The 25,284-nt window shown below is 41.9% G+C and overlaps 1 protein-coding gene across 3 annotated transcripts in view; it reads right to left on the reverse strand.

Annotated features, from left to right (window-relative positions):
- CNTNAP2 (contactin associated protein 2) overlaps nt 1-25,284 on the reverse strand; it is a 2,051,986-nt gene that overhangs the window by 930,049 nt on the left and 1,096,653 nt on the right. For all 3 annotated transcript variants that reach the window (XM_073002555.2, XM_078377431.1, XM_078377432.1), the window contains exon 5: nt 11,111-11,320. In XM_073002555.2, the coding sequence (XP_072858656.2) occupies nt 11,111-11,320 (210 nt within the window). The remainder of the gene's footprint in view (nt 1-11,110; nt 11,321-25,284) is intronic.

A 25,284-nucleotide genomic window follows, 5' to 3' on the forward strand; every position in this document is an offset into this window, starting at 1 on the left:
AGACAAATTGTCAGTAAGCTGTCTCCTTGTTTAGACCAAGCTACTGTAGTAAATTGGATATTTTAGAAGTAGGATTGTTTTGATCTGGCCACATTACGCTACCAAATGAGGGTCCTAAAGTAATAAAAGAGGAAGAGCAGACCTTCCAGATTGTTTAATTAAAATCGAGACAGACTTGGGTGAAGGAGTGAGAAGTCGCCTAGAGCAAAATTACAGGACCCGATTTTGCTGGCAATAGGGACTGATCATTCTGAATCCCTCTCTGTCTCGTGTAAAGGTAGTTCTAAGGAACACTTTTACCACACTCCTCTGTGATGATGTAGACTATTCTGGATTACTAAAAAACTGAGAGAGGCTACAGCTAGATAGATGAATTGTCCGAGCTATCTCTTATGATACTGTGGAGGTAATACTATTTTCTTGAAGGAAATTCTTTTTAGTCTTATAATGATGGACCATCAGAAAGAGATCCAAAAATTCTAAAGCACACTTTAGAAGAGCAGGAGAACTCTCTTACCAGATCAGACCAAAAGCCCATAAAGTCCATTTTTCTTTCTATCAGGGACCATCAAAGTAATTCTAGAAGCTTATAATAAGAACGTTCTGGTAATGGACATCCTTTGAGATATGATTTCAGTACTGAGTGTTTGAAGGCATATTTCTTCTAAACATAAGAAATTCTGTCTTGCTGTCATGGCTAACAGAAAATGTGAAACTAATCTGTAACAAAAAAAAATCTTTTCCTTGCTGTGCTGTGCTGTTAACATACAAGATCCAGGTTCTGAAATCAGATAGCAAAAGATCTTGAACTGCAAAACAGTAGGAAAGAAGAGCAGTAAATCATGCAATACCCATGTTACACAGTAACCTTGTACATTTTTTTCATATTTCCACTGCAGCCTGATCTAAGCACTATGTTAAAGGATTCTTGGTATCTAATTAATCTTTCTGGTAGACTCATCCTAACTCTAATTCTCACTTGAGAGTATGTATTCTAAACTCACTAAGAAAATAGACAAGCAAAGTCATTTCTCATAAGGCTAACTGCTCAACTCAACTAAGAAATGTATGAGAAATGAAATGTGTGATCCCTACCAGCTCTTGGCAAGGCTACTTCATTGGTAGTTCCATAAATGACACCATCAGTGGTTGCAACAAAAGGGGATTTACCTTTTAGAGGTAAACTAGCAGTAGGAAGTCCTGGATAGTTTATGTCACTGCCTGAGCTATAGAGTCTGAGTCCACTAGGTTCATGTTCCCTTTCCCATTGGTTAGCTTCATTGAGGGAGGACCCTGGGGTCCTTTACTTGTATTGCCCCTTTGGGCCACAGTACACATGTTAACTACAAAATTCCACATCAGAATTAGGGTGGAGCTCATTGAATGCATCTCACTCACATAACTAGGCAGCATCATGTTAACCTTCATGCCACATGTACCTTATAGGAGGGATGTGAATTTTGCAACCTATCACTCTTAGTGAGAAACCAAGAAAAGAGAATGCTTTCCCCCCCCTTACAGTGAGAAGATTATCCTTATACTGCAAGATCATTTTATTTCATTTTATTTTATTGAGGATTCTCATGGGGTTTCTTGCAAAATTTGTAGTAAGAAACACCAAGCGGTTTACAGCCTCCCTACAGGACTCCCTGGGAACGGTAGTTTTCCATATGCCCCTTAACAAACCCAGCCCAAGAAGAGTGGGCAATATGCTGAACCTGTTGTTACATACAGCACTGATGTTACCTGTCTGTCATGGGTTTGGAGGGAAATTTCCATCCTATGGGGAGTGGAAGGCGGGACATCAGGAGGAGGGGCTGTACTGTATATATATGTGAAGCCTGTGTGGTGAAGTGAGGAGACGCTGGGATGTGAAGAAACAGACAAGAAGCAGCAGCTGGGAAGAAGAAGCTGGTGTGGGAGTCTGTGTGTCAGACAGGGTACTACTGTGTGTCAGAGTACCAACCTGATAGGTTCAGGTGTCTGTATGGTTAGCCAGAACTGATAGGTTCAGGGTCTGTGCTTCAAGTTAAGGGTTCTGTGTGAACCAAACTGTGTGTATGTATGAGTGAAACTAAGCCACGTTACTAAATCTTATTCACCTGATCATTTTATTTTCCCTGTGTGTTGTATTTAAATAAACCTTATTCTTTTATTTGTTGAAAATCCATCCCTGGTCTGTGTGACTTCTTATAGGGAATGGTTGGTGGCAGCTTAGTGAAACTGTGGCATATCCCAGTAGGTCTGGGTTTGTCACATTGATTGGTGTCCAGCGTGTGGGATACGACTGGTCCAGTTGTCCAGCGGTCCAGCAAAGCCTTGGCAAGTGTGCCCAGAGCAAGGGGGGTCTAGTCAGGGACAATCTGAGGCGCGTAGGTAATCTTCTAGGTGTACCTCACGGGGAGGTGCGCTAGTAGAAGAACGTGCCAACTGGGGAGACTAGATTAGGGTGCTCTGAGGCAGCCTGTTTTTGGCGGGAAAAAAGCTGAGGCAAAACTGTGAAACAGCAGTGATTTAGCCTGCCTGCTGAGAGGCCCAGCAGAGGGGGGTAGACTCTAACTCGCTACAGTTGCAAGTAGTGCTGAAAGGACAGCAGCAAGCTATAGGGAAAGCTGGTTCTGAGGCAAAAGAAAAAAAAAGTGGTCGTTTTATTTTGAGGCTTGACTTTTTAAAGCAGCCTGTTCTGAGGGGGGGGGATTATGCCCTTGACTCGAAGCCAAATGGCAGAAATGGGTGAAGTGAAAGACCCCCAGGTTGACCAAGGTTCTGAGGATGAATTTGGCTCAGTGCAGGGTGACAGCACAGGAGAGCAGAACCCAGAACTCAGAAAATTGCTCCTAGCCCAACAGCATGAACTGAGGGTGAGGGAAATGGAGGAAAGATTAGAGAGAGAAAGAATGGAGGAAAGAGAGAAACAAAGGCAATTTGAAATAGAGAGAATGGAAAGAGCAGAAAGATTGGAGAGAGAGAAAATGGCGTTTGAATTAAGAAAATTGGAAATGATGAATCAGAACAATAATAACAATAGGGATTCTGAGGGAGGCCAGTTGTCTAAAGCTGACCTGAAGAAATTCCCTGTGTACCACAAGGGAGATTGTCCTGAGGTGTTCTTTTCCTTAGTGGAAAGAGCGTTTGTGGACTTCTCAGTGAGGGAAACTGAGAAGATGACCATCATGCGATCTTTAATCAGTGGTAGCCTGGCTGAGGTTTATTCAGAGATGCCACAGGAACTGATGAGAGATTTTGCAGAGTTTAAAAAACTGGTGTTTGCAAGACATGGGATAAATGCGGAACAGCTGAGGCAAAGATTCAGGTCCCTCACAAAGAAACCAGAGCAGACTTTTACCCAAGTGGGGGCCCAATTGGTGAGGCTGCTTGAGAAATGGCTATCTCAGGAGGGGACAGAGACCTTTCAGCAGCTCAAAGACTTGATAGCGCTGGAACAGTTCTATTCAGTCCTGCATGGGGAACTGAAATTCCAGGTGAGGGAAAGGAAACCAAAATCTGTGGCAGAAGCAGCCGAGATCGCAGATTTTATTTCGCAAATAAGAAAGCCCTTGGGTGAGGGGAAATCTGTAGGTAAACCCAAAGAAACCTACAGCAAGTACTCTCAGGGACCAGGGAGAAGCCAGCAAGGGGGAGGGGCCCATGGTGAAGGGAAGCCCTCAGACATGAAACCAAGACCTCAGATTTTGGAGGGAAAACCAAAACAAGATGAGAGAGACTCAAAATACACCAGAAAATGCTATTTCTGTCAGGGAAAGGGCCATCTAATCTCAGAGTGTGAGAAATTAAAGCAGCTAAAAGGAATTGTGCCTCAGGATTTGAGTGGGACCAAGCCAAAAGCTGTGTTCTGTGTCCAGAAAGAGCAAGGCTCATTGTCACTGAGGGAGCCTGTTGCCATGGCTACTCAATCTGAAACAGCTACATCTGCTGATCAGGCTGAGGAAAATGGTCCTCTTGTAGAGGTCAGGCGCTGCCTGCTGGTGAGAACAGATTCTCAGTTATTTGAGACAGCAGGGGTGGACGTAGGAATACTTAACCGTCAGTATCGGGGGCTACGGGACACTTGTTCCCAGGTAACCCTGTGCCATCCAGATATTATTCCTAGGGAGTATGTAATCCCAAATGAGAGCATGAAGGTGGCAGGGATTGAGGGGCAGGTAATCTCACTGCCAGTCGCGGAGGTACCTGTGAACTTTCAAGGCTGGAGGGGAGTTTGGCGGCTAGCGATTTCATCGACTCTGCCAGCAGCCGTGCTCGTGGGAAATGACCTGGCTGAACATGTGAAACGGGTGCTAGTGATTACACGTTCACAAGCCACCACAGGGACAGTTCAGGGGGGTAATGATGAGCCAGAGACGGAAGCAGAGGGGAGTTCAGAAGCTGTGGTGGAAACCTTAACCACAGACAGCAGATTTGGACAAGAGCAAAAGGCAGACGCCACTCTCCAGAAGTGTTTTGAACAGGTGACTGACGCCCAGCTAACACCTGAAACCCCAGTGAGATTTCTAGAGAAAAAGGGGATTTTGTATAGAGAGACCCTGAGGAATATCTCAAAAGGGGGAGATGGGATCAGAAGTCAGCTAGTGGTACCTGAAAAGTATCGCCCCATGATCTTACAAAGGGGGCACTCTGACATGTTTGCTGCGCACTTAGGGGTGAACAAAACACAGCAGAGAATCACACAAAATTTTTACTGGCCTGAAATAGGGAAGCAGATCAAGGAGTTCTGTAAACAATGTGATGTGTGTCAGAGGCAGGGGAATAACCGTGACAGGACCAAAGCAAAGTTGTGCCCTTTGCCTGTGATTGACACGCCGTTCAAATGTATAGGGGTGGATATTGTGGGACCTTTGCCCAAGGCCACAAAGAGGGGGAACAGGTTCATTCTCACCATTGTGGACCATGCCACAAGGTACCCTGAAGCCATTCCCTTGACTAACATTGAAACCAACACAGTGGCAGATGCCTTGGTGGGGTATATGTCCAGGATGGGATTTGCCTCAGAAATAATCACAGATTTGGGCGCATCGTTTACCTCGAAGCTCATGAAACGGTTATGGCAAATCTGTGGAATTAAACACAAGGAAACCACTGCCTATCACCCTGAAAGTAATGGGTTAACGGAGAAGTTCAATGGGACTCTAATGCGCATGATTAGGGCTTACTTGGCAGAGAATCCAAACAATTGGGACCAGAAGCTGCAATCCCTTTTGTTTGCTTATCGATCAGTGCCACAAGCCAGTACCGGGTTCAGTCCGTTTGAACTTTTGTTTGGGAGAAGGGTGAAAGGGCCACTTGATTTGATCAAACAAAATTGGGAGCAGATCACCCAGGATGACCCACAAGACGTTGTAACATATATAGACTCTTTAAGGAATGACCTAAAGAGAAACCTAGAGCTAGCAGCAGAGACCCTGCAAGCTCAAAAGGTCAGAAAGAAAGCTTGGGATGACCAGGAAGGCAGGGAGAGGCGCTTTAATCCAGGGGAGGAAGTGCTTTGGCCTAGGCTCTGCAAAGAGAACAAACTGCAGCTGGGTAGCCCAAAAATAAAATACTTGGGTCACATAGTAGGGGGAGGAGTGATAAAACCCCTAGAGGCCAAGATAGAAGCAGTTCGTGATTGGCCTAGACCCAACACCAAGAAAAAGGTCAAATCATTTCTTGGGTTGGTGGGCTACTACAGAAAGTTCATCCCGAGGTTTAGCGAGATGGCGACTCCGCTGACCGATCTGACGAGGAAGAAGACTGATGACCGCATCCCGTGGACCAGCGACTGTGAGGAGGCGTTCCAGGGGTTGAAGGAGGCCCTCATCAACTATCCAGTGCTGCGTGCTCCAGACTTCGACCGGGAGTTCATCATCTACACCGATGCGTCTAACAGCGGGGTAGGAGCAGTTCTTTGCCAGGAGGATGAGAATGGTGACCAGCATCCAGTGTCCTACCTGAGTAGGAAACTCCAGAAAGGTGAGAGACATTTGGCAACCGTGGAAAAGGAGTGTTTGGCCATAGTCTACGCGATCCAGAAGGCCAAGCCTTACATCTGGGGAAGACATTTTGTTCTGTGCACTGACCATTCACCACTGCAATGGTTAAAGACAATGAAAACCCACAATAGCAAACTTATGAGGTGGGCTTTAAATCTGCAGGACTATGACTTTGAAGTGAAGGTGGTCAGAGGGTCAGTGAACTGTGTTGCTGACGCCTTGTCAAGAAGACCTGAAGAATGAAGACGGCGAAAGAACATGGACTATGTATATATATTGATGACAAAAAGTTAAATGTACCTGTTTTTTGAACTTGGTTTGTATGAATAAAGGTAAATTGATGTAATGTATATGGTAAATGTTTAAATGCCTAATTGCTATGGTTAACTTAGAATGTAAGTATAAGTAAGTGTGATATGGTATGTATAACTGTTGTTGTGTGTTTTAACCAGGTTGTTTTTTGGGAAAAAGCACCTTAGCTTTCCCCCTACAAAACAACTTATAAAGAGGGGAGGTGTTACATACAGCACTGATGTTACCTGTCTGTCATGGGTTTGGAGGGAAATTTCCATCCTATGGGGAGTGGAAGGCGGGACATCAGGAGGAGGGGCTGTACTGTATATATATGTGAAGCCTGTGTGGTGAAGTGAGGAGACGCTGGGATGTGAAGAAACAGACAAGAAGCAGCAGCTGGGAAGAAGAAGCTGGTGTGGGAGTCTGTGTGTCAGACAGGGTACTACTGTGTGTCAGAGTACCAACCTGATAGGTTCAGGTGTCTGTATGGTTAGCCAGAACTGATAGGTTCAGGGTCTGTGCTTCAAGTTAAGGGTTCTGTGTGAACCAAACTGTGTGTATGTATGAGTGAAACTAAGCCACGTTACTAAATCTTATTCACCTGATCATTTTATTTTCCCTGTGTGTTGTATTTAAATAAACCTTATTCTTTTATTTGTTGAAAATCCATCCCTGGTCTGTGTGACTTCTTATAGGGAATGGTTGGTGGCAGCTTAGTGAAACTGTGGCATATCCCAGTAGGTCTGGGTTTGTCACACCTGTTACTACAGGCCACACTTCCTCATACAATACCCGGGGGAGGGTAGGAGCACCACACAGGTCCCTTCGCAAAGGGTGGGTAACTAGACACTAAGGGCAGGGCAGCAGGGAGGGGGCCACACAGAAGTTCTACAAAGTTTGACCCATCTAGTTGCCTAGATCACCCAACAGTTCAGCAGTCTGGCTCAGGAGGAGAGAGCAGAGGCCAAACACAGGAAGACCAGGGGCCAGCTTAGGTACCAGGAATACTGCGGTGGGCAGCTCACAAATGGAGGACAGCCCAACTGGAATTTGTGAGGTGTGGGATGCTGTGCAGGCAACTTCAGTAGGCTCTGCCCCATACTTCAAGGATGATGAGGACCCACCTGGCATTCATCTGTCCTGCAAAGTATGGCATGACTGGAGGACTACTATGTGGACATTTTCCCCTCCTCAAACCAGAAGGGGAGGAAGGCCATGTGATGAACTTGTTTATGAAAGTTAAATAGTGATTTACTTTATAGGTACAAAGTTACTCTGGAAAAATCCTTTTGATTTCTGGTTGTGAGTTAGAGAGGTAAAATTTCCAAGGACGGTTACTTTTGCAGTTTGCAAACTCTGTGCAAACTCTGTGCAGCTCAAGGTGACCTTTATCTTGTAACCAAGCAACTATCTTAGCCCAGAAGGAGCAAGGACATAACTTTTTATTTAAGATTTATGGGAAGGAGAAGAAAAGAGGATTCCAACATGAGAGGAGAGGAGGTTTTCCAGCACGGAGAGAGTTAGAAGATGGACGTCAGAAGAACTTTATTCTTGGAAAGGACAGCAAGACTGACTTCTACCTAATAGAATCTACAGTTTTGTTTGAAAATGTAGTTTTACTGGAATTGGAGAGAAGGTTAGCCTTCCTCTAATTATAATAGTTAGTGGTTTGTTATTTGAGTTTTTAATAGAGGAATTCTGTCTTTTGGTGATGGCTGGGGTTGGAAATAATTGATTATGGAAATATGTCTTTTTCTGCTTTCTTAAACACATTTCTTTCTATTCTTTATATTTTTCTAATAAAATTATAAAAATGCTAAATGTCTGGAAGTTGGCTTCTTGGATAGACCATAAGCTACAATAGTCAATTGGCTTATTTAGATTGATGTGCTCAATACAGCCACATTTACTTAATGCTACCATTTGGGTCCTACATATTAAAGAGTTCTAGGAAGATTATATTCCCTAGAACTCCTGTAAGTGCTTTTGTTCTTTCTTAAATCGGGTCAGACTTGGGCGAAAGAGTGTTCAGCTGCCCTAGGGTAAAATTAATGGACCTGGTTTTGCCTGGTAAAGGAGCTGATCATTCTGGACCCTCTCTGTCTCGTGTAAAAGCAGTTTCTTAGGAAACCTGGCTTTTAGGACAAAAGAGGTTTTGGAAGCAATAGAACACAGTACTTTACTGCAGAGTGGAGCCAGAGCGAGGATCATTAGTAGTTCATTACAAATACCAAAGGAGTTCCATATGAGGAGTGCAGTTACAAGATTCGCAGAGGAAGATGTCTAAAGGAGCTGATCATTCTGGACCCTCTCGGTCTCGTGTAAAAGCAGTTTCTTAGGAAACCTGGCTTTTAGGACAGGCCATACTAGGGCTAGGGACAAGGCAGGCATGAAACCCAGGAGGGAGATGGACAAAACATTCAACAACTGGCTAGATGGCTGCATGGAGTTCATGGGTGTTGTACAGACTATGTACCCTGAAAGAGCCTGGCACGCTAATAACCAATATTGAAATGTTCTAAGGCCCAGGAAGTTGGCAGGGGATGGGGGTACTATAGCATATGATGAGGCCTTCAGACTGAGAGCTTCCAAAAAGTGCTACAGCATGTTGGGACCTCATCAACAACACCTTGTGACTAGCTGGGCTGCATATTAAAGGGAAAAGTGAAGGAGCTAAAGTCTTGCATTGGGGGTGCAGGAAGCATTCCAAATGCATTTATTGGGAATACAATGCTGGGAAATGTGCACACCCTTGATGTAAATATGATCATGACTGCGACAGCTGTTTCAGCCCACATCAACTCTTGGTATGACCTGGCATCACCTCCCTCAGTTGCCCTCTAGGCCCCCCTCCAAAACTCCATCCATTAGGAGGGAGGTGCCAGGGGAGCAGGGCTACCTCCCATGGCAGGAGAGTGGCAGTAAGGAACCAAGCACCAGTGCAGGCATTTTTAAGCTGCTACTACCCCCATTAAGCCATCTGTGCTATGTCCACTTCTATTGGCATATCCAGACAGGAAACTGCTCTTTACCTTTGGGAGGGGTTCATATAATGTGGTCTTATTTCCTTGAGAGGTGGATATAGAAGGGAGCTAGAGATTGTAGGAGGATGGACATTGCCCAGCAGAAAGTGACCAGGGAGGTGGTTTAATTGTTTTGGCCTGGGGAGGAAGCTGGATCAAGCACGCAGACATCTCACATACAGTAAATTGGACACTTTATTCCATCCAGATGGCGAGCACTCATCAAATCAGGGTCACAAAGTGCAGTTGCACAATGTCACAAAGACCTTAAGGGGTTTATTGCAGCAGCAGTTGTCTAGCAGGTTTTGGGCATTGGGATGGATCACAATGATCATGGGACAGCGGGCAGGGGCCTGCAGGTCATGGATGGTATGGAATCCCTAAACGGGAACTGGGAGGTGGGGCTCAGCTGTCCCAGCTTGGGTAGAACAGCTACTCCTGCCCGTGGCATACGTCTGTGTAGCTCCATGAAATCTTCCATTCCAAGTGGTCTCACAGGAAGAGTCTTGTGAAGATGATGGGTAAAATCAGGTGGCATTCAGCCCACCCGCCCCCTTGAGCGAGATCCAACCCAATGCTTGCCAGATTATCTGCTGCTGTAATTAATAAAGACGTGGGCCTTTCTACTCCAGTTATGGTGTGCGTCTGCTGTTTTGGGAAGGGGGCCAGGGCCTGCTTAGCAATAGGCCAATAATTTTTTTCCTGTATCTTGAATCCATTACTTCCGCGCCTATGCTCTTGAACTGCAAAAAACAAGCTTGCCCTCTTCACTGCTTTCTAGAGATGGGCAGGAGGCAGAGAAGCCCTTTTACCTCTTTGCCATTCCTGTGCTGCTTCTCCCTTGAATGGAAAGAAAACACTCCTGCTGCAATGTGGGATTTGCAAGGATTCCCTGTGACTTCTAAAGGTGTGCCCACCACTTATAATTGGTGGGTTCCAATGGAGGCAGCTTCCTCACAGAACCCATCCTCTCATGCACCTTTGTGAGTTGCAGGGAATTCTTATAACTCCCACATTGTAGAGGAGCACTTTTCTTTCTAATTGACTGAGAAACATCATGGCAACAACCAAAGAGGTGAGAAGGCTGCTCTACCTCTTCCCAGTTTGAGGATCTTCACTCCCATAATTCATCCTGGAGGAGAGGGTTCACCAACTTATGGGAGTGGGAGACCTTAAAATGTGGAAGTCTTATCCCTAATGTTTACAACTTCTGTTGCTCTTTCCTGCTGCCCTCCATGTGTTACTGTTAAAACATTTGAAATAGGAACACTAGTCTGATTGTGTTGGCTCCCTTCAGGGTTCTCAACCATGTGGAGGGTATACGTATATTGGCAGCCTTCCTACTTCAGATTTCATGGCTTCAATACAGGGGAGGGTAATGGGACCAGCTGGGAACACCATGAGAGAAAGGACAATACCAAGAACTGTAGTCCCATACTTAACTATAGGTGGTGGAATATGAATATGCTTTCAGATTCAGAGTCTGAGGATAAACAGTGATAATCTGTAGTCATAATCAAGCATATGCATCTCTTTCTTTTCTGGTCCCATAGTGTTTAAAATCTTGGGGGTAAAAGATTGCCACAATACAGTTGATCCCATTACCAGATTAAAAACTTTTAAAAACAATCCATTCAATCTATGTGTAAGACAATGCTCACTGCACACAAAATATGACTTGTTTCTTGTAGAGACTGTTGAAGAATAGAAAACATAAAAATAAGGGAAAGGGAAAAGTGGGCAGTTGCATCAATCAGCATTATGCAAACCATGGACTGATTTAAAGACTATATCAAATCATACCTAAATTTAAACTAAGAACCAACTTGGCCTTTTTCAGTTCCAGGGTGATGTAGTCTCCTTGCAGGCCTTCTCCATGGAAAATTACACCTTCGCTTTCAGAGGTTTTAAATTTCAGTGCGATGACATCTTTCAGTGTTCTCATTGTTTTCTTCTTGTGTGCAAATCTATATGCCAGCACACCCTGGCCATCAAAACTGATAATATCGGCCCCTAAAAGGAAACATAAATAAAATGGTTGCCAAGCAAATATGAATTGTTGGGGTCATCTCTAACAAAGTTACATATATTTCAAGTATGTAATAAATGTAATATGAACTCTGGAAACACTTTTGTCCTGGTTATAATTTAATAGAAGAATGCAAAATAAAACTGTTTCAAATGCAGACCTCTCTCTATGTAGCTGAAGAAAGATAATGAAAGTTTCCCATGAGTTGAAATCTCCTACCTCAAGCTGATTTCAAAAGCTTATAGCCTCAATTTTTTTTTAAAAAAAAAATATTTTAAATGAAAATGCCTGGCCTCAAATCTGGCAAGGGAGACCCTTCTCTTTTACCTCTTCCCAAACTCTGCAGTGCCAACCTGATGAAAATTCCTGCAGGACTTGAAAACTAGTCTTTTTTTAGATTTTAGTGGTATAATCATCTATTACCTATCTATCTCTGTTTCTGGATTTTGCAGAAGGACCACATGGCCCCCTTTTGTTGGACTGTGAAAGATACAGCAGAGTATCTACAGTCAGAACAATGTGATTGATCATCACTCAAGAAAGACTGCACTGAACTGAAGAGGAACATATCTTCTTCTAGTCACTAGATAATATTCATAATTTGGCTGCAATTTTACTCTATCTTTGCTTTGTGGGTAAAGTAAATTTTATTTCCAGTGTTTCTGACATGCCGATTGTCATGTTTCTGTGTGCCTCTTTTTCCAGCAAAACAAAAGTTATTTTCTTTGATATAAGGGAGATATGAACACTGCTGACTGATTGGCAATTATTTACCTACACCATAGATTCTAAAGAGGAGAAGAAAGGCAGTGAATTTTATATTCCTAAATTTAATCTTCTAATCTGAGTCTGAAAATCTGCAGGCTCCATTTTGGAATGTTCTGTCTAAACAAGAGAGCCTTGGTTTCAACATCTGCCCAAGATAAATTTGTGGACTTCTGTTTCTCTCTCTCTTTCTCTCTCTTTCTCCACAAGCTCTACAATACCCCAGTGAAGAAATTTACAAGATTCAAAAGCTAGCCTGTTTTTGAAACTGCAGAGGTCTATAAAAAAGGAATTATGCTGTTCAACATGATACCTAACACTATTCCCAGTCTGTTCCCCTTGCTCTGACTTTTCAGTCCACTAGCATTGGTTCCATAACACCACTTGAAACAAGGTTGGGAGTGTAGCACCAACATTTGCAACTCATGCACCTTCTTGTTCCAAAAACCCTGGCAACAGGAGTATAGCACCTGGGAAGTAAATTCTTTCCCCATTGGCCAGCTGTGAGCATCTCACAAGCTCTAGCAGGAACAGAGCACCTGAAGAAACACCCCATGTATTATTACATGTGCTGCAGAGAAGACTGTATTGGATGAACTCCATCTGCAGATGCCTAGAGGGACTTTGAAATGCCACCCATAGAATAATTGAATTGGAATGGGCATCTGAGTCCAATCCCCTGCTCAATGCAGGAATCCAGGTCAAAGATCTGACAGATGGTTGACTGATTTTGTCTTGAATGCCTCCAGCATTGGAGCACTCACCACCTCCCAAAGTAATTGATTACATTGTCACACTGCTCTAACAGATGTGAAGTTTTTTCTGATATTCAACCAAAATCTGGCTTCCTGTGACTTGAGCCCATTGTTTCATACCCTGCACTCTGGGATGATTAAGAATACAGTAGATCTTGCCCCTTCCTCTGTATGACTATGTTTTATTTTATTTGAAAAGTGCTTTCATATCTCCACTCAGTCTTCTTTTCCCAAGGTTAAACGTAACCAATTCATAGAATCATAGAAAAATGAAGTTGGAAAGGGCCTGCCTATACTGCAATTCCACTTCCCCTTCTATTCTTTCTGGTTGGTTGGTTTGTGTGTTTTTTTAACAATTTATGTCCTTCAATTGCTGTATTCCAATCATGGGAGTCATCCCACCAAATTTCAGTTATTCCTATAAGGTCATATTTATCCTCCTGAACTATTTATTTATTTTATTTATTCAGCTTTTACCCCTCCTATCTAGATTCTAATCGAATCTACTCTGGGCGGCTTATAGTTCGAGCAATATAAAACAAGAATTAAAACAGGCAATATCAAACAAAATGAGAGATAAGCAAAAGATTTCCTAAGTTCTTTTTGTTTGTTTCCCATACTTCTGGCATTCGTGTATAGATACTGAAGATTGTGTCATTGGTAGCCTGCTTTACTTTGTACATTTTAATGAATATCCTTATTAATGTTAATATCATTATTTATCTCCATTAGAACTGCTCAGTCCATTCCTCTTATTGTGTGCAAGGCTTCATCTATCTTTGCCTCTACGCTTGTATTTCCCTTGCCCTTCCAGTTTACTTTAAAGCCCTCCTGGTGAAGCTCTTCATGCTGTGGCCAAACACATTCTTCCCAGTCCTTGTGGGGTGGAAGCCATCTCTTGCTAGCAGTCTATCTTCTAGGAAGCATGATCCCAAAAATCAAATCCCTCATGTCGACACCACCTTCATAGCCAGTCATTCAACCAGAGTATTTCCCTTTCCCTTTCTATTCCTCTTCGGTAGGAATGGATGAGAAAACTATCAGGCCCCCAAGATTTTTAAGTTTCCTTCAGAGAGCTTTGAAGTCTAATGTGATCTTTGCAAAGATGCTCTTAGCTGTGTTGTTTGTTCCCACATGGATCAGCAGAAAGGGATATGTATCTGTGGGTTTTATGAGTGCTGACAATCCTTCTGCCACATCCCTAAGCTGTGCTCCAGGGAGACAGCATACCTGGCAGGTCCATGGATCTTCCTGAATACTTCAGTTTCCATCCCACACAGTAGGGAGTCTCCTATTATAACTACTCTTGTCATCTTCTTTTTATAAGGAGGGGGTTCAATTCCTCTGCTTGGGTGACTTTCAGTTCCTACATAAGAACATAAGAAGAGCCCTGCTGGATCAGGCCAAGGGCCCATCTAGTCCAGCTACCTGTATCTCACAGTGGCCCCAACAGATGTCTCTGGGAGCATATGAGAAAACTAGATACCTGTCTCCTGATACCACTCCCCTGCATGTGGCATTTTGCACTCCTGCGAGATCTTCTCTTGGATTTTGTCTGCTTGTTGCTTGCCAGATTCCTCATCAAGAAGCTGAAAACAGTTTCGCAGTTCCACTGGTGAAGATAGTCTTCTCCTTCTTTTGCTCCTAACTGTGCCTCTTTTCCATGGTGCTTCCTCCACAGTGTTTGATCTCTTCTTGGCATTCTCCTCTTCTGCCTTCCCTTGTTGCTCTTGTACCTCCAGTTCTTTCAGTCTTTCCTCATAAGGCTTGGTTTCCAATCCCCTGATGATTCTTATTGCCTTCCTTTGAACTTCTTTCAGTTTGTTGGCATCCTTCTTCAAGTGTGGTATCCAGAACTGGACAAAGTACACCACATGAGGCCTAACCAGTGCTGAATAGAGGGGAACCTTACAGAATTTGGAGACTATACTTATGTTAGTCTAAAATAGCAGCCAAATCACACTGTTGGTTCACATTCAGCTTTTGATCTACCACAATTCCAAAATCCTTCACACATGTAGTGTTACTGAGCCAACTATCCCCACTCTTGCAAATGTGGAGAACCTTGCACTTACGTTTGTTAAAATTCATTCTGTTGTTTTCATCCCATTGCTTAAGCCTATCAAGATCTTTTTGAATTTTATACCTGTCTTCCAAGGTATTAGCTACAGTAGTCTACCCAATTTTGTGTCATGTGCAAATTCGGTAAGTATTCCCGACACTCCCTCATCCAGGTCATTAATAAAAATGTTGAAGAGCACAGGGCCCAGGAGAGATCCTTGGGATACCCCACTTGTTACCTTTTCCCACTTTGAGAAGGAGTGATTGATAAGCTCTATCTGAGTACAATTCTGTAACCAACTGTGTATCCACCTGACAATTGTTCTATCCAGCCCACTGCTTGTTAGCTAGTTAATCAGAATATGTGGGGCACTTTATCAAAAGCTTTGCTGAAGTCAAGATATATTACATCTACAGCACTGTCTACCAGGGAGGTTATCTGATCAGAAAATGAGATAAAATTAGTCTGGCAGGATTTGTTCATGCCGTATCTATGTTGGCTTCTAGTTATTACTGCATTGTTTTCTAAGTGCTTGCACAATGACCACTTTATGATCTGTTCCAGAATTTTCCCTGGGATTGATGTCAAGTTGACCAGTTTGTAGTTCCCCAGTTCCTCCTTTTTGCCTTTTTTGAAGATTGGGATAATGTTAGCTCTCCTACAATCATCTGGTACTTCATCCATTCTTAATGCGATGACCCTGCAGAGATGTTATCCTCCTTGAACAGTAGAGGAAATATACTTAGTATAGTCATACTCTAAATGTGGGACAATATTGCAGAGGCTAGATCTGTCTTCAATCAAAATATCTTCTCCCTATCTGAAGAATGTGCTAATCATATGGTATGTCTGAACTGTTGGATAGCTCAGTGATTTAGGTATCTGACTAAAGGTTGGGAATTCAATTTCCCACTATGCCTCCTTGACAGGGGCTGGACTTGATGATTCATAGAGGATTTTTTAAATTTCTAGTACAGTGCAGTACAGTTTATTGCTGCAGTCTTTAGACCAATCCATAGGGTCTCTTCCAGCTCTGTAGTTCTAAAATGATGATAATGATAATGATATCATTTACACATTTATTGTATTGCACTGTGATGCAACTTTAATTGCCATGATTTAGTACTGTAGTTGTGGGAATGCACTAGACCATTCTAACAGATGATTCTATGTACCTCAATTAATTAGAAATTTCAAGATTCCATGTGATGTAACATCTTTGTTAATTAAAAGTGGTGTCAGATTTCTATAGTTGTGTAATGTTACTCTGTATTCTCTTGAACGCTTCTGAATAGATGCTGAGTCTTGCTCCTGGAGCAGGGGTGGCAAAAGTGTAGTGCATGGGCTGCTTGTTAGCCTCCTGAAACCCTGGGACACCGTCCTGCAACTTTGAAACCAACTAGACTCCCAATCATTTTTATGTTTTTAGTTGTTGTTTTAAATAGGTCAAAAATCTATTAAGGGCTATGAGAGGAAATTTTGACATGTTTTGACCTCCCATCAGACCTCCAAATTTGTAATTTCTTAAAAAACCAAAATGGTCATTAGAAAGGGTGAAAAGAGCCTTTTAAAAAGAACAATATTTGGCACATAAGTGGGACACAGATTCAGGTGTGACTTTGCAAGCTCTAAAAGTGAGCATGTATCGCCCTTAGACTGCTTAAATTTTCATACAATTGTCAAAATCCTGTTACATAACCTCACACTGCTGTAACCCAGATTAGACACTGAAAATCTTTAATTTAAACTCCTGGAAAGCTATGTTCCCTCTTCATTTTCTGATGGTTCCTTGGATTCCCTTTTACCATGCAAAAGGCTTCAGAATGTCCTGGTGATGGGAATCCAGAGGTGATTTTCTCTCTTTTTTACTATTAAAAGTTTTCCTCCACCAGTGTCCCAGGGCTCCCAAAGGCTTCCCAGGGCAAAAGGGAGTCGTAGTGAATCTCGGAACCTGAAGGGGGAAACTTTTCATGTATTTAAATTAAATGTTTCCAGCACGCGATCCACCTTATGCCAGCACAAAGTTACACCAATAGGATCTTGAACAATATAAGAAAATTTGCATAAGTAATTTTTAATGCAAATAATGTAAATTAAACAAACAATGACTGGTAATCCTTTATTGCATGGATTTTTTTACAAAGCATCAGAGATATTTTTTTAATGGCCATCCCAAATCATTGGTCTTGCAACAACACACAGGAAAAAGATTAAATTCTTGCAAATCCAGTTTATGAATGTGGGATATTGTGCTTCTATATCCATGATTCAAAAAGCCAAGAAATGACTGAATATTGCTGCACAATATTGTGCCTGTGTTACTAGCAGTAAAAAGGATGCCTAGCTTTATAAAGTAAAGGGCAGCCTGAATATTGACAACACCAATGGCAGCAGTAAAGAAGGCTTATAGGAAACCCTCTTCTGCTCACTACCATTCTCTTTTTTTCATCCATTACCCTTAACCCAGTAAGCCTGAAAACTCTTAATGTCCTTAAGGCTATTAACAAGAAGTTAACTTAATAGAAGGGTAAGCTGCTGTTTCAACCATTTGAGGTAAATTTAGGGAGAACTGCCCTTTGAGTGCTGCCCCACCCTGAAATGTTTTGCCTCAGATCAGCAGAAACGTAACAATTCAATTCGATTTTTTGAGTTTTGTTTTGTTTTTTGAGAAAAACAAAAAAGCTCTTGTGTGCAAATCTGCATGCTCTTGTCATTTTGAACCAGACCTACTGGATTTCCAGATGTATTGCATTCCAACTTCTCTCAGACCTGACCAGCACAGATAATCATAATAGAAATTGCAGTCCAATCATATCTGGAGAACTACATATTCCCTTTCTGCAGTTTACAAGTTATTGGTATCATATTATATTCTCCAAGTTTTTTAAAATTCTTTATTAAAACCACCTTAACATATGGTGCACTTCAAGTCTTCATAGTAATTCACAAGCTACTTTGTAAAGCAGAACCTGTGTTAGAATTTCCATTTTTCAAATGATGATGCAGTTGCTTCTCTTAGGCTACTTATTGCATTAATAACTGAGATAAGATTTGAACTCGGGATCTTCTGACTCATCAGTCAAACTCTTAGCTGCAAAGTTCCACCAATATGCAGATGACATGGCATCTGAGATTGCAATTCCTGTTCCCACTGTCTTGCTTGTCAAATGAACATTTTTTTCCTGAAACATTATAAGTGGGTAAATAAAACTAAATCTGCCTGCACAAATCTGCCTGCAGCAATCGGCTCATTTAGCACTGTTCAAGTATGTGAAAGGAAGTTTACTATGTGTGACCTGCTTTAAAGTGAAACTCTCCACAAAAAAATGTTTGCACTAATAAATCTCGTGTAGAAAAGTCCTTGCCTTGGAAAGCTGGCTTTCCCTATCCATCCATCCATTATCTTATGAACTGTACACTCAAGGGTAGGAATAAGTTCATAAATAAATGCCAAAATGTGAATTGCCCATTTATAACATATGGTATTCAGGCAAAACAAAAGAGAGCATGGACAATTCTAATCTCATGTTTATTAAAAACCTTGATAAGACAATAAACTCAAGAGAAAAGGTCACCATATTAGACATGGAACAAAGTCTCCTTCTAATTCCATATATTTTCTTCCTAAATGCATATCCATGGAATGTAACTGTAGTGTTCACCCTTGTTATGTTAAGTAGTCATGAATATTAATGTTGCAGGCTACTGTTGCTAAGAGGCGGAGCCGAGAGATATGTAATAAAGAGGTGGAGTCAGTCAGTCAGAGTGTGTGTGAGAGTGTGGAATCTGGGAGACCTGAGGTGTGATTAGAGTTAAGAGTGAATAAGAACTTGATAACCAATAGAAGGTTGAGATTGATGATCAATACACCTGTAGAAGTTACCTATGCTTAATAATCAAACATCTGTAATCAATAAACAACTTTTATTTAAAAGACAGTGAAGTTTGGACCGCATCTTCATCCTTCCATAATTAATGTTGATTTAGTGATCAACTGGTGGCAGCGGGTGAAAAGGAGTATAGATTTGCCTTTGTGTGCTCTGGGTTTGAGGAGTCAGGCAGGTGTACGAGGAGCGAATGCCACAATAACTGATTTCCTTTTTTGATTGAATGGTATCCACAGCCTCTCAGAGAATTCCCAGGGGTTCTTTTTAGCATCTAGAGAAGCAAATTTATTTGTAGCAACCAAACCAATGGAAGTAATGCGATGCTTTCCATGCTTCTAAATGACAAGGCTGAATCTTCTTTATCTCTCATGTACACATATTACATTCATATACAGTGGTGCCTCGCATTGCGACGTTAATTTGTTCCAGTGAAATTGCTGTAGAATGTGATTTTTAAAAGCCCATAGAAATACATTACAACCAGATTAATGGGCTTGAAACTCATTGTTCAGCGAAGATCCTCCATAGGGTGGCCGTTTTCGCTGCCTGTGCAGCGAGGAATCCATCCCAGAAAACAGCAGGTGGCCATTTTGTTTACCCGGTGGCCATTTTGAAACCGCCGATCAGCTGTTAAAAAAATCATTGCTTTGCAATGATCGGTTCCCGAAGCAGGGAACCGATCATCGCAAAGCGAAATTCCCCCATAGGGAACATTGTTTTTGTGATCGCTTTTGCGATTGCAAAAAGTTCATCGCAATGCGGTTTCGTCGCAAAACGGAGCGCCCGTTAAGTGAGACACCACTGTACTATGTAACTAGCTCCCCATAATGAAATTCAGCATACTTGAATATTGCCAAGATATGGAACGATTACATGCGCCTTCCCAATCACCAGAATGTTCTTCTGGTGGAAAAATCACATGTGATTGGCTCTGACAGTTTGAAGGCAAACTTCCCCACCAGAGTAGGATTGTCCTATAGAAAAGAAGTTCCTGAGCATTAGGTTCACCTCCCTTCAGCTTCTTCTCCATAGTCTTAATTTTCTTTTGCAGAAACTGTCACAGGAATTCTTCCCAATTAAAAATTCCATGTGAATAGGCGGCTCATATTTAAATGAAATGTCTGGTGGGTGTCAAGGGATGCCAAAAGTTTCTATGAGATAAGTGGAATTCCTCAAGAGGGTCTTCACAGCCTAAGGCTGTAACCAGATTCCAACAAAAGTGAAATGCAAAGTGATTCTGCAGTGAGGGGTGGTTCAGTAAGATTAATAAAACTGTTTAGTGCCTTGCCCCCAACACATTTCTGGAATTGTGTTTCTTAAGGAAATTTTAAAAAAGGGGGAAAAAAGGAAAAGAAATAGCTATGTGATCCAATAACAGCAACAAAGTCAAAAACTGAGCAATATCCTTACTGGATCACTAAAATTTAGAAGACAAGCTGTCAAGTTCTTCAGAATTCTTCATCAGACAAATGTAGTATAAAATGTAGTATGAAAGCAGGTAGTTCAAGACTGAGCCAGTAGCAATGCCGTAGTTCAAGAAAGGAGACTGCCAACAAAGCAAAACTGAGTTTAGATTTCCCATCAGACAAAGGTAATAAAGGTATCAGTTGGCAATTCCTTGCCCCTCTGCAGACAAAAATCTAGTCTGACCTCTCCATAACACTTTTGTTACCTCTGATAAAAACTCCAGAGAGCTCAAAAGCTCATCTTACTTGCAACTTTTTAGTGATCCAGTAAAGGTACTGCTGAATCTTGGATTAGGATTGCTGGGTATCTTAAGCACTCAGACCCATTTGAAGAATACATATGTTCTTCTCTCATAAAGATAGCAATATAAGGAGTTTTGCTATTTCTCATTCCCAAGAACATCTTCCTCATGTGTGTGTTGGAGGGTATAGTTTTGAGTATGTAATAAAATGGGTGTCTCAAATTCTACTCCCCTGCATGTGCTGTCTTCCAGCAAGGTTCCTCATTATGGCACCCCTGCAGCTGGCACATTACTATTCCTTTTGAGTCCTGCAGCACTCACATTTTAGCATCCAAGGATTGATCTAATGTCAATTGAAGTCAACAGGAGTCCATCCACAGGCTTCAGTACACTTTGAATTAAGGCCTAAAGGAAGATCTTCCTGAAGTATATTGAAAGGGAATGTTTAACCTCATAAGCAAATTTATTCAGCACATAGGCCCTTGTGGCATTTAGCTAAAAAGATAACAGAAAATGTCCTGCAGTTAGAGCTGTTTCAGATTTCCTCTGCAATTGTTGGTATTTTCACCTTTAAACATTTAAAATTGCTTGAATAATAATCAAAGAAGGGGGCAGCTAGAAAAAAAAAACATTTCTCCAAAAATTCATAAGCACATGCAGGTTTGGTTTTAGAACTATAACTAACATATAGAGCTGATCACAATCTTTCATCCCATCGTAACTTCTCAGTCTGTTCATGGGTGATTTAGGTGAGCACCCTGGGATTTCCCAGATCATAGCAACACTGTTACAACTTCTGCAGACAGTGGCAGTTAAGCACATACAGTGGTGCCTCGCATAGCGAGGTTAATCCGTTCCGGATTAACTAACCCTCGCTATGTGAAAACATCACTGAACGGATCAAGAAAACCCATGTTTAATGAAACAAGAAAACCCATGTTTAACGATGTTTAATGCGTTCCAAATGGGCCGAAAACTCACTGTTCAGCAATGTTTTCCTATGGCCGGCAGCCATTTTCACGCCCTCCCCTCGCTTACCGAGGGTGCGAAAATGCCACGCGCGGCCATTTCGGGGCTTCCGGCAGCCATTTTGGAGCCACTGAACAGCTTATCCGCGGGTCGCAAAGCGAAGGTCGGTAAGCGAAACGCTTACTGACCTTCGCTATGCGAGTTTCACCCATTGGGGCCATCGCTTTGCGATTGCAGTTGCGATCGAAAACCCCCCCTCGCTATGCGGATTCGTCGTTCTACGGTGCGCTCGTTAAGCGAGGCACCACTGTATTCCCTCCACTGGTGCTCTGATTCACACTATTAGTTCTGCATGTGGGCTGCAAGAAATTGTGTTGTAAAAGAGGGTGGAAAAGAAAAAGCTGTCACAAACACCATTTTTAATGTTAAACATAACTGTGGTGGAATGCCCCGCATCACGCCTGTCCATCATGGGGAGCTCAAGGGCAGGAGCCTATGAGAGGACAGGAGGGGCAGAACCAAAAGTTACAGTTAGACAGGGTTAGACAGTTAGAGAGACAGTTAGAGGACAGTTAGAGAAGAGAGGTGGAGATAGGGAATTGAAGAGAGAGAGTTAGGAGATTGAATTGAGAAAGTTAAGACAGTGATTGGAAAGTCGGTGAGCTAAATTTCTCTCTGACTCCTTTCTCTGTGTAAATCATAGTTGGGCAAATTTGTTGACCTGCAGCTCCTATCAGTCCTAAGCCATGGGTAGAAATACTGGGAGTTGCAGCCCAACAAATTTGACCACCTCTCATGCAATTCCTTTGTGTGTGTTCTGTGATGCCAAGTCAGAATTGACATAGCAACCCTAATAAGGTGTTCAAGGTAAGTGAGACATTCTACCAGTTCCACTCCTTCAGTGAGTTTCCATGGCCAAGTGTGGATTTGAACTCTGTTCTCCTGCATCCAATCCATCTCTCTACCTACTATACCACACTGGGATTCCAAATATCCTAACTCAGCACATCTCTCAGCAACAACTAACATCCTACTGGCTAGCTAGATATGAGACAAAAGTTCAAACAAGTTAATCAATGAAGAATACTACTCCTATGTGTAAAATAATATTTTAAAATATCTCTTTAAAGAATCACTAGGTTTGCTCAATATTCAGTCAGTGAGAAGGATCAGCATCTATTCCAGATAATTCACATATCTAGTGAAAGACTAGGCTAGAACCTTTCTATCTGACATATTAGACTTTCACACATGAAGTGCATATTTGCTCACACATTTCATCATTTCTACATAAAAATCAACAAGAACAGCTATTATTGCAAGATAGTTCTGGAGAACTAGTGTCATATAGCATTTGTGAAATATTTCTGCAACATAAATGAAGTTCTGGTTTAATATTTTTACTAAGCTATGCATATCTTCAAAAGGAATATTTTATTCCAATGCAGATGTTTTACTGGGGATTTCTATTTGGAAAGCTATGGATTATGTTGTCATTTTATAGACTCATGAAGCAATGTAGATTCTAAAAGATTTTGCACTCCAAAGCAGTGAGACTTACATGTTCATTTTATTGGAAAGCTCTCGTGCATTTTTGAAAACATCAATAAGCATCTAGGCCAGTACAAAGCTTTGTGGCACCAAACTTGTCACTTCCCTCCAAGATGTGAAGAATTACTGGTGAACATTCTTTGACTCTGACTTTCAACAGCAACAAATCCTTCTGACAGTAGCTTCACCTGACAATGCTTGGTCACCAGAATATAATAGGGAACCTTTTGAACTATAATGTACTTTTGAGTTAATAGCCTTCATTTGTTTTCCCATGTTTGTCATGTTTGTTTGTTTCTTTTCTTTTCACATGTTATCAATGTGAACCTGATTACACCCACTTATCATGGACAGAAACCCTCTCACTGCCTCTTTTGCTTGCAGTGTTTCCTTTTGGGGAAGGGGGAAGATGGAGGCAAAGCAGGTGTTGAACAGTTCAGCCTTTCCTATGTCACTTGTTAAGATTTCATGCAACAGACCTACATTCTCTTGTGGTTCCTCCTACTTTGAATACAGTAGAAAGAACCCTTTGTATTATTTTAACCTCATTAGCAAGAGAGTTCATTCTGTGATTTAGCTCCCCCTTCAGCCCTCTACTCAAATATTGGCTACTTATTTGTACTCTTACTAGGTGATCTGACCCCCTTCATTTCCCATACCCCTCTCATTTAAAACTTAGCTTATTTCCAACTTCGTTATTCAGGCACCCTATTTCGTCCAAATGCTTTCCATAGGATTTTTTTGTTTCTTTGTTTCATTTCATTTTGATACCACCCATCTGGCTGAGGCCCACTCTGGGAGGTTTACAACAAGCATAGCAACAATGTAATTAAAATACTAATTTAACAAAACAGAAAATAAGAATAATAAAATAAAAATAAACAATATGATCAAAAGCATAAACATACATATACATAAATAAGCATTTAAAATGACATACTTGATCATATTAGGCTAACTAAACTCAGCTGACTCTGCAGGAATAACATTTTGGAATGCTTGCCTGAATAAGAGGGGTTTAAATTACTTTTTAAAAATTGCCAGCAAAGGGGCCAGACAAATTGCAGGAGGGAGTTCATTCCACAACCAAGGAACAACCTCTGGGAAGGCCTAGTTTCTCATCTTCTCCCTCTGACCTCTCTCAGGGTTAGCATCCCCAAATGGCTTGTTTGGGATATTCGTATAGGATGGGCAGATCCAATTGGAAGTAGATGTACTGCCAGATACTGAGGCCCCAAACTATTTAGGGCTTTATAACTTAGAACCACTGTGGGGGAACGCTTCTCCCCAAAGTTGCTAAGCTGTTGGTTGATTCTTCAGTGTAGAGAAAACTCTCCTGGATCATGTCATAGCTGCTTCTGAGAGGAGGAGTTACCACCATTCTTCCTCTTTCTCATAGGTGATAGAGAGCTTGCTTAATTGCCTTTTCCTAGGCCAATTATAATGGCATGATGTAACCATTATCCTATCTGAACTCTGTAACCTATCTGCATACTGTCCACTATCTGTGAGCTTGTAATGTTAATAAAAGGACAGTCCTCCTGGGGGCAGGGCCGAATGCATTGGGAGAATTCATTGGGAACCCATTCGGCATTATTCGCCTGGCAGACATCCCTGTGTGTGTGGCTGACTTCTTTAACCTCTATTTCTAAGAGACTCTTTGCTATCCTAATTATTTGGTGATCACTACAAAGCCCCCTCTCTTCTGCCTTCTGACGCAGATGCTAATACAGCTCTGTGTTCCTACACCCCCTCCTGCTGCTGCTGCTCTTACCCCTCCCATTTCACTCCTTTCTGACCAAGATAAGACACTTGCTACTCTCCTCGCAGCCCTTCCCCTACTCCCTGGCAAGCTGAAGTCACAACAATTTTCTAACAGCGCTCAAAATTTCACTAATATATTTCCTGAAGTTTCAACCAAAAGAGAACAAAATCATGGGAATTTCAGTAAAGAGAGTAACGTTTCCAAATTTCAAAAATTCAACACAGCTTCTGCAGCAACTACTTTTGTTGATGCTACAATCAATGAGGTTGAAAGTATATTTCCTCTTCCTGATCAGAACTTCAAAGCAGTTCTTGAAAACACACCTAAAGATTTGGCAGATGATGCACATATCATGCACAAAGCAGACTGGCCTCTACTACTCAGCCAGTACATGACAGCAAAGCTGTCAACTGCATTCTACCTAAGGATGCTTCAAAATCTGCTTGGTCTTATTCAGACCTCCTTCCACACAAGACTGTTTTTTGC

The sequence above is a fragment of the Pogona vitticeps genome, chromosome 6 (assembly GCF_051106095.1).
Source record: "Pogona vitticeps strain Pit_001003342236 chromosome 6, PviZW2.1, whole genome shotgun sequence".
Classification (NCBI taxonomy): domain Eukaryota; kingdom Metazoa; phylum Chordata; class Lepidosauria; order Squamata; family Agamidae; genus Pogona; species Pogona vitticeps.